The sequence below is a fragment of the Ziziphus jujuba genome, chromosome 12, assembly GCF_031755915.1.
Source record: "Ziziphus jujuba cultivar Dongzao chromosome 12, ASM3175591v1".
Taxonomy (NCBI): domain Eukaryota; kingdom Viridiplantae; phylum Streptophyta; class Magnoliopsida; order Rosales; family Rhamnaceae; genus Ziziphus; species Ziziphus jujuba.
The window spans coordinates 19,977,827-19,987,350 of record NC_083390.1 but is presented as its reverse complement, the minus strand read 5'-3'; the positions used below and the strand labels follow the sequence as shown (position 1 = coordinate 19,987,350).

The window sequence follows — 9,524 nt, the reverse complement described above, 5'->3', positions numbered from 1 at the left end:
TGAAAACACACTTCTATATTCATCTCCTTATTTCTCCCACTTTACTACAATTTGTTTCCACAAATTTACAGCATTCCCAAGAATAACAGCAAATCAGTGCATAAATAACAACTAAATGTTCAATACAGTATACAGAGCATTAAGCCAGTAAATATGAAATTAATACGACGACAGATAAAGAAGTAATACAGGATAGAGAGGAAAAAGGAAAGGAGATGCTCCTTGGACTTCCGGCAATGAACTAAGACGTCGGGGTCGCCCCGGATGATCGACGTCACCCAACCTGGACCTAGGGGAACGGAATTTAAAAACATGAGATGCTAATCATTTCAGTGAGTGACCCTATCTACTGAACACCTTTAATATTAATAATATAACAAATAAAGGGATTTAATTAATACCAGCAATTAAATAGATAAATAAATAATAAACAATTGAAGTAATATTTTCTCTCAAAACCTTCACTATTCACTCCGTTGGAAATGTTCCCCTTTTAAAACATTTTCACAAAACTCGATATTCGTACTTCTCGAAAACCAAGGGATCAATTAATTTAATAAACAATAAATAAATAAATAAATACCCCAAATGTAATTAAAATGTAAATAAATATAATAAATAATTTTTGAACACTTTAAGGTTTGAAATTTTATTTGAAAAATTTACACTTGACGCACCATACCATATACCAGTGATGCCCTCCGATACCCAGCGTCCTGAGCACCGACTAGCGGGGAGATTAAAGAGAAAAACTTGCAAACGGCACTTCGGCGTCCCGACAGTACCGCTGCTGAAACCGTCATCCCGGCCAAGGAGGGGAGCGGCTGATGCGCAATATATAAGACTTGCCTGCCCTCGGTCCAATGGGAACTCACGGAAGACATAATACTTGCGCGCTAAACCACATATACAGCAAAACACCAATACTGTATGAGTGCGTCTAAAATAATTACTAAATTAATTATAACCGTACCGTTTTTTCAAAATTACCGTGGGAAATATATCAATTTTCACATTTATCATCCCACATATTTTCCTTTAACAAACCCGGTACGAAAACATCGACAGCAGTAAAACAATAGTTTTCCTCGTAACACGAGGCTCAACAAATAAAATACCATGGGCATAATTATAAAATTCGAAACCATCAATTTAAACAAATAATTTTCTTAAAATATTCAAACCAATTATGCCCAAAAATAATATTAAAATCACATACGATTTATTACTGAAAATACCTTGCTCATGCATAATAAATAAAATTAAATCACAATAAAATAATAATCGGAAAATTTCTTAATGACCCAAAATTTCCGTTTAACACCAATGGGTAAATATATATATATATAAAATAATATTTTTTTCCGATTATATTTAAAATACACCACATGAGCATAAATTCCAAATATCAAATTAACACAACATAAATATAATTAATTGCCCAAATAGTTTTCAAGGTGGGTCACTCACCTGGAGCACGCAATTAACCTAAGATCCTCCATGGGATCAATTCCACGACTCACCCGTGCTCCTAGAACACAATTCACACACAGTCAAATAAATTAATATTTTATTCAGGTAAATAATACCCGGTATCCGAGAGGTCAAACACAAACGTTAACCAAAATTATCGAATAATATACCAAATCGAAGCTTGTGGAACGAGGATCGCATTACCGGTCTCCATCGACCCCAATTCCGCCGGTGGTGGCCGGAATTTGGCTGGAAAGCTTCGGCCGGTCTTGATTCCTTCGCATCTCACAAACCACTTCGAATTTTGGAAATTGGAGGCCATATTTGAACTCAGAGGACCCAAAATAGGGGGAGAAGGGTGACAATTTGGACTGGGCTGGCCGGAAATGGCGAGAATCGCCGGAAAAAATTCAACCCGCCGCCGCGACTTCACCGGCCCGATCTGGGCGCGTCGCCGGCCGGCCGGTCGCCAAATTTGGCTGGTGAGCTCGTCGGCGTGTGGTCTTGGACGGTGGCCGGCGCGTGTGGCAAGGTGGTGGCCGGAAATGGTGAACACGGGAGAGAGAGAGAGACGGCCGGTGGGAAGAAAATGAAGGAAGAAGGAGGAAGAAGAAGAGGAATGGCCCCGTGGCCTTTTTTCCCACGTGGGGAGAAGAAAAGAAAAAGAAAAAGAAAAGGAAAAGGAAAATAAAATAAAATAAAAATAATTAACTAATATTATTATATAAAACAATAATAATAAAATAATATGGTATTAAGCATGGTTGACATGTGGCATCTCAACATGGTGACACATGGTCACATTTATTAAGCCACACGTGGCACATCGTTACACGTTTAAAAATAATATTAAAATAATACAGTATTTGAAAAACTTTACAGGTCCATAACTTTCAAACCACATGTCCAAATCGGACGTGCCGCTAGTCTACGGACTCGTATCGATGAGTACTTCACAACCATGCATGAGTCAAAGCTCAACTTTGCATGAATAAAAAGTCAACTCCGGCACCCCTTGGACAGTTTGGACCTCAATTTGTTTTGCTCATATCTTTCAAACCGTAGCTCCATTTTCAACGTGCTACTAGTTTACGAACTCGTGCCAACGTGTACTTCGTAACGATACCTCAGGCAACCTAGAATTCCAACCGGAACAAAAAGTCAACTTTTGACCCCTTGATCAACAGTCAAAGTCAAAGTCAACGATCAACGGTCAAAGTTGGAAAATTTCCGTTGTACTTTGCGACGGGGTGTTACAGTTAGTGTCATGGCATGCAATTGTTGAATCCTTTTTATTTAATAAAATTATTGTTTTTGCTGGTTGTATTTATTATTTATTTTAAAAATCTATAGAAAAGTTAACCTATAAAGTTGACGTGAGCCCCTACATGGATCAAAAACTGATTTTTTTTTTTTTTTTTTTTTGGCTATGAAAATGCGGTTTTATAAAAGTCAAAAAACCTGAAAGATACACTTTCAGAAAGAGTTGGCGATCAAGCCACTCTCTTGGGTTACAAAAACTGAGAAGATGAACGGTAACATATTACAAGATAAGCACCCAATAATACCATTACTTTGGCTCCACTTGCACACAAAATCCGCTAGAAAATTATTTTCCTTTGGATTCCAAGCAAAATGAACTGTTTGTATTTGCTTTGCTAAGTCCTCAATATCCTTGAAAATTCCTTCGGCATACTAGTGAATGATTTGAGATTGAGGGTTGTTGAGTGTGGATATTACGTTCCATGCATCGAATATGCACCACACATTGGGCCAATTCTCCTCTATATCTAGTTTTAACGATTGCAAAATGCCATAAGCTTCTGCCACTTCTGGAATGTCTGATTCAAAATACACGGTTTTGATTTGTTGAACTTCACCAAGGTGGTTTCTGGCAATGACACCAACCGTGCTTCGGCCTTCTTTAATTGCAGCATCTGAATGGATCCAGATGCATTTATGAAAGTTTTGGATCAGTTGAGGAGACTTACTAACTGAGGGCATGACAGTTTTTGGGTTGCAATTGGGAATTGCCGTTTTTGCCTCGTGAAATCTATGATTAAGCCAAGCCATAGTATTGTCGAGAGAGAAACTAGTTTTGTCATGGAGGGTGGAATTTCTTATTTTCCAGATATGCTCCATAAGGATGTTGGCATATAGAAAGAAGTCGTCTTGGTCAGATGAGTGGACCAGCAGCAACCCTGAAAGACTTGCGATTAATCTTAACTTCTCCCAAAGGTTTTGGTAATCATTGCTTCCCATTTAATACTCCATGGCATAGCAAACCAAATTGCTCTTGCCACCTGGCAATGGAAAAGGACATGGCACTATGATTCCACGCTGTCACAACCATGAACACATGCAATCCTGTTCGGAGTCATGTTGTAGGAGATGAAGTTTGAAAAGGTTGAGAGACCATGGTTGGCTAGCTTCCACATAAAAAACTAAAGCCTTTCATGAATTTTGGACTCCCATAAATGCTTCCACAATGTAGAACTAGAAAAAGTGTTCCAGTATTCCAAAGTATAGGCCGATTTCACACTATAATAGCCAATTGTGGTGCCGTTCCAAATAAGCCTATCCTCCAGTCTTCGATTAGTACGAGGAATTTTACAAATGTTGTTGATGGTACCACTATCAAAAAGTTGTTGTAGTTTATTCGGCCTCCACGAGCCATTTGGATTGAGCAGAGAATCCACCATTCCGCAACATAGTCTTGCTTCTTCGGACATAGGTGTAGGTTTGAAGTTTAGGCTATTGGGAACCCAAGTATCTTCCCAAAAATTGATGTTCGACCATTTACCCACTCTGTAACACAAACCATTTGATAAGAGTTTTCGGGAGGCCATAATTCCTCTCCATGACCAGGAACTATTTTTCTTCAACTTGCAATTCATAAAGGAGCTCCCCGAGAAGTACTTAGCTTTTAACGCCTTGACCCAAACTTTATTCGAATCTACAGCTAAATGTCACCCAAGTTTATTCAAAAGAGCTAAATTCATATTCTGAAGCTTCCTAATGCCAAGACCTCCAGTGCACTTGGGTCTACATAGCTTGTCCCATGAAATTGGAATGAAACTGTTTCGGTCTGATCCTTTGTTCCATAGAAACCTGCTGGCTGTTCTCTCAATATTTTTACACCAGGTAGCAAGAAGTCTCATAGTCGACATATTGTAGAGGGGCATAGGACTAATTGCAAATTTAACTAAGGTACATCAACCTGTCTATGAAATCAACTTTACCTTCCAGCCTTGGAGTTTGCCTTCCACCTTGTTTCTGAGATCTGCATAATCAGTTAAATGATGCCTGCTTATAAATAAAGGGTTGCCCAGGTATTTGGTGTCTTTTGGTAGCTCATTTAGACCAAAAAACTTCTTAATTCGTGATTTCACTTTCCCCTGTGTATTTTTGAGAAAAAACAGCCAGATTTTGCATGATTGATTTTCTGACCAGTCCAGCTACAGAACAAGTTAAGGCACATCACCAGTTCTCTAACTTCTTCTAAATTGGCCCTGCAAAACAGTAAAATATCATCTACAAAAAGAAGGTGAATGATTGTTGGGCTTGTTCTACCAATCTTAATCCCATGAATTTTCCTTTTTCTTTCGAGATGTAACAGCATTTGGGACAGCAACTCAGTGTATATAATCAATAAAAAGGGGGATAAGGGATCGCCCTGCCTGAGGCCTCGTTGCATATCAATTTTACTGAAGATACTCCCATTGAGCATTAGGTGAACCGATTCCATAGAAATACACTCGAGGATAAGTGCATTGACCTTGCTAGAGAAACCAAAATTTGCTAGTATTAGTGTCAGCATTCCCCAATCAAATCTATCATAGGCCTTCATCCAATCAATTTTAAAGCCCACCAGACCTGCTCCTTTTTTCTTTTGCTTCATAGTTTGCACAATTTCATTCACGAGAAATGAATTCTCACCAATCCACCGTCCCAATATGAACGCTGCTTGGAAAGGAAAGATAATCTTGTCTAGTACTGGTCTAATTCTGTCAGCCAAAATTTTTGTCATTATCTTACAGGTGGTGTTACAAAGGCTGATTGGCCGCAGCTGGTTGAAGGTTGACACTTGTTTGGTCTTTGGAATAAGAATAATAAAGGACCGATTGATGGATCTTAGGATGAAAACCGAGCGAAAGGCATTCTGGACCATTTTGATGATGTCTTCTTCTACTGTGCTCCAAAACCATTGATAGAAAAGAGTAGGCATCCCATCAAGCCCAGGGGCTTCAATGGGATGCATGCTCTTGACAACTTGAAAATTTTCCTCTACTGTAGGTATGGCATCAAGCTTAGCATTATCCAAATCCGTAATGCCACCGTGAATGTATTTGTCAAGGCAGTCACAGAAAGGGAGATAATTCCCAACGTCCGATTTGGACTCTAACCATTTCCCCGCATTGTCTTTTATTGCAACTATGGAATTCCGTTTTCTTTTGTCAATGGTGGAAGCATAAAAAACTTTGAGTTACGGCCCTTTACAGTGAGCCATAGTTTGCGATATTTTTTCTGCCACACCATGTCGAGCCGTAGTCTCCATTCATCTAAGGTTGATGTAATGAATGTTGAAGTCGAATGTTTTCCTGTGAAGGTGTGCTATTAAAAAGCTGAGCTAGATCTACTTCTAAAGTGGATTGGCAGAAGCCGAACGATTCTTTATTCCACTTTCTCAAGGCTCTAGTGGTTTTGTCAATTCGGGCACATAAAGGAATTCTATTCCTATTCCCAGTATTAATACTCCAAGCCTGAGAGATAATTGCCTCACACATCAGGTCCCTCATCCAAGCCTCCAAGAATCAAAAGGGTTGAGGGGTTTAAGGGTGGTCCTGCTTCAAGGATAAACGAATAGGAATGTGGTCGGATCTTATAGGATGTCGATGGAGAATCCCAGCTTGGTTGAAAATAATCGGCCATTTCGGACTCACAATCACCCGATCAAAGCGCTTTCTGATGTTGGCTTGTCCCCCTCGACTGTTACGCCAGGTATAAGGAGTACCAGAGAATCCAATATCTACAGCTCAAACCTCATCTAGGAAATTTCGTAAAAAGAAATGAGATTTGTCTGTGACCTTTCTCCCACCAAATTTCTCGTCTTGACTTAAAATGTCATTAAAATCGCCCATACACATCCAAATTTCACTGTTCGAATTCACCACCTCCACTAGTTCCAACCAGAATGCTTTCCTCAAGCTTCTCTCCGCAGGACAATAACAGAACCACCCATTACAAGTCTTCCCATATGTCAAGGTAGTTACCACCCCAATAATCCATTTGGACTTATATATTACTTTCCAACCTATATCTGACTTCCAGAAGAGGGCTAAACCTCCTGCCGTGTGCTCAGCCTCGACCACCTCTACATTATCAAAAGGTAAATGCTTTGCAATTTTGGATATCCTTATCTCGTCTGCATGTTATGAGTCACTCATGTTATTGGAAAGAAAAAAAATGTGCTCTAATAACTTAATCATAATCGTTCAATTATTAATTTTGCATCTAAAAATACTAAAAGAACAAATCTTAAGTAAATTTTTTGAAGTTAAAGTATTATAGTATGTAATTTTGAATCCTTTTTTATTTAATAAAACTATTGTATTTGTTAATTGCATTTATATTTATTTTAGATATTTGTATAATGGTTAACCTATGAAGTTAGCCTTGGAACTCAAAATCCCAGGGTCGGCCCTACATGATTGAAAGCTGATGAGTTTGAATGGAAGCCTCCTTGCATGTTATTAGTCTCTCAAGGATTTGCTTTCTGCTGTGAGGTGATTAAACAGAACTAGCTTAAAGCATTTAAGAACATTCAACACCCTTTCCACATTCCTTCCCTCCGTTTGTTAACTTGTAAGTTATCAATTATATCGATTTTTTTCCCAGAAAATTATTTTTAAGTTAGATACTTTGTTGGGTGCGTGGTTTCATATATTTCTTTTACCAAGCAATTTTGGATCGGATTTTGGTCATTATCAATTGATTATCCAAGTTCAATATTTCCATATTGTTTTGTATATTAGTTGTGGACTTTGAAGACCCTAATAGTCTGTTTATGTCAGCTGCTTAACAACTAGATTTTGCTTCTCATTATGTGTAACAAGTTTATAATATGTTGAAATTATTATAAACTGTTAAAAAGCAAGAATATCAAGCAGGTTTGAGTTATAAATACTGAAATATCATTTTAAAATCGAACACAACGAAGCTAGAAGAAAATTATGAGTTATATACCATTGCTAATTGTTTATCGTTTGAAGATTTTACAAACGAGACAGTTATTCAATTTCACATATTTTCACTAAATTTCCATAAGGGAGTGCATATTTTGAAGAATATAAAATAATAAATAACCGAAAACCATTAGCCAATGGATATCACCAATCTCTTATTCACCTAATAAAGTACCTTATACATGACGCTTGGAAATGATTTTAATCAATAATTGATACAAATCATACAAGCACAATCTCAATGAAAAGCAACAATGAAGTTCCTAAACTGTTTCTCTCAAAATTGTGCTAAATTCTCCTTTTGATCATTGCCAAATAACCCTTTATCCAAAACCCAATCTTCAATCATAGCCTGTGAGCTCAAAGGCTGGTCTGAAGGAACAAGATGCCCAGCCCCTAAAACCACAGTATTGCTCAAACTTCCCCATTTTTGCACATACCCAGCAAGCTCACCATTCACTTTCCAAACTTTTCTCTCAGCGGATTGGAAATCTTCAATACCTTCCCACTTCAAATTTTTCACCCAAGCCTCGGTTGAAACCACTCCATCTCTCAGATCAAAATGACCTTGGTACAGCAAAACCTTTATCTTCTTCACCAAAAATTCCACCATGAATTTCACACTTTTCATCACATCATCATTCAATGTATTACCAACCAAGTCACTGCAAACCTCGTATACCACAGACTCTTTTGCTCCTAAAATCTTTTTCACCTCTTTTCTGTCCAAAAGTTCCTTTACCAAATAGTCCTTGTAAGGAACTTTCCTTGTATAATCATACAGAGTGGCTAACCCTGTCATGTTCTGCAATGTATTCAGGACCTTGAATCTTGCATCAGTTGCCTCGCTCCAATCCCCATTCCCAGTGAGCTTGACAGCTTCTGATTGTAGCTTCTCTAATACGGATTTCTGCTTCTCGTTGATAAAACCAGAGAAATAAGCATTTGAAGCATGGGTGTCTACCTGGGTCATCGGGTCGGTCAACCCGTTTCCTATTGCAACGCCGGCTAAATTCACTTTACGGCGATTCCACAACTGGGTGTTCTTCTTCAAAATGTAATACCCAATTGCCGGAACGTATTTTCCGGCGTAGCTCTCTCCGGTGATAAAAATGGGGCGAGATTTAAACGACGGGTCCGAATCGATAAACGAAGTGATCGCAGTAAATAGGTGCTCGGCGACTCTGTTCTGGTCCCTCGGAATCTCTTCGGGTTTCGCGGCGACACTGAATCCGGTTCCGATTGGATTGTCGAGGAAGAGAAGCCCGAAAATCCGGTTCCATGAACCGGGGTTGGGTTGGAGAGCAAGGGGTTCTTCGTCCTTCTTCTCGAAGTTGACCCGCCATGGACCGAGCTCGAGAAAGTTTCCAATCATGGAGGAGCAACCAGGACCACCCTGGAGCCAAATGAGAAGTGGGGTTTGGGAGAGAGATGAAGTGGGTTTCTGGGCTTCATAGAAGGTATAGAAAATGGCGGAACCAGAGGTTTGATTTACTGTAAGATAGCCTGATTTGGTTGGAATGGCTTCGTTGGGAAAGAAAGAAGTCGAAGAGGCCGGTGTTTGGTGAAGGAAAAAGAGGACGAAGAAGATGAGGCTGAAGAGATTATAGATCATCGACTCCATTAGAGAGTGGAAGACTGAGCTCTGAAAAGATACTGATATCAGGTTCCGAACAAATAGAAAGAATAAATGATAGTTGGAATATATTCACCACCACATGATCCAAATATTTATTTTCTTTTTTTCATTTAAAAGAATGACTACTTGTTGCAACGTGCCCAAGAAAGTCAACAAGAATGAGAAGG

The 9,524-nt window shown here is 38.9% G+C and overlaps 2 protein-coding genes across 2 annotated transcripts; both read right to left on the bottom strand.

The window, feature by feature from the left end:
- Positions 1–3,917: 3,917 nt before the first annotated feature.
- Positions 3,918–6,405, bottom strand: LOC132800158 (uncharacterized). The gene is made up of 4 exons (XM_060813174.1): positions 6,257–6,405; positions 4,958–5,924; positions 4,736–4,871; positions 3,918–4,435 (listed from the first exon to the last, which is right to left on the bottom strand). Exons 1-4 carry the CDS (start codon positions 6,403–6,405, stop codon positions 3,918–3,920), a joined length of 1,770 nt encoding a protein of 589 aa, XP_060669157.1.
- Positions 6,406–7,694: 1,289 nt separating this feature from the next.
- LOC107429321 (serine carboxypeptidase-like 50) lies at positions 7,695–9,462 on the bottom strand. Its single transcript, XM_016039988.4, has one exon. It carries the CDS (start codon positions 9,340–9,342, stop codon positions 7,996–7,998), a length of 1,347 nt encoding a protein of 448 aa, XP_015895474.2. The 5' UTR covers positions 9,343–9,462; the 3' UTR covers positions 7,695–7,995.
- Between the last annotated feature and the right edge of the window lie 62 nt (positions 9,463–9,524).

Excerpts from the sequence above, each read along its gene's own strand:
- LOC132800158 (XM_060813174.1), bottom strand. The coding sequence starts at position 6,405 with ATGGCCGATTATTTTCAACCAAGCTGGGATTCTCCATCGACATCCTAT. Across the intron at positions 4,872-4,957 it reads TAGAAGAAGTTAGAGAACTG|GGGAAAGTGAAATCACGAAT; the intron begins GTGATGTGCCTT and ends AAAAATACACAG. Across the intron at positions 4,436-4,735 it reads TCTCAGAAACAAGGTGGAAG|CTGTAGATTCGAATAAAGTT; the intron begins GCAAACTCCAAG and ends GGTGACATTTAG.
- LOC107429321 (XM_016039988.4), bottom strand. The coding sequence starts at position 9,342 with ATGGAGTCGATGATCTATAATCTCTTCAGCCTCATCTTCTTCGTCCTC.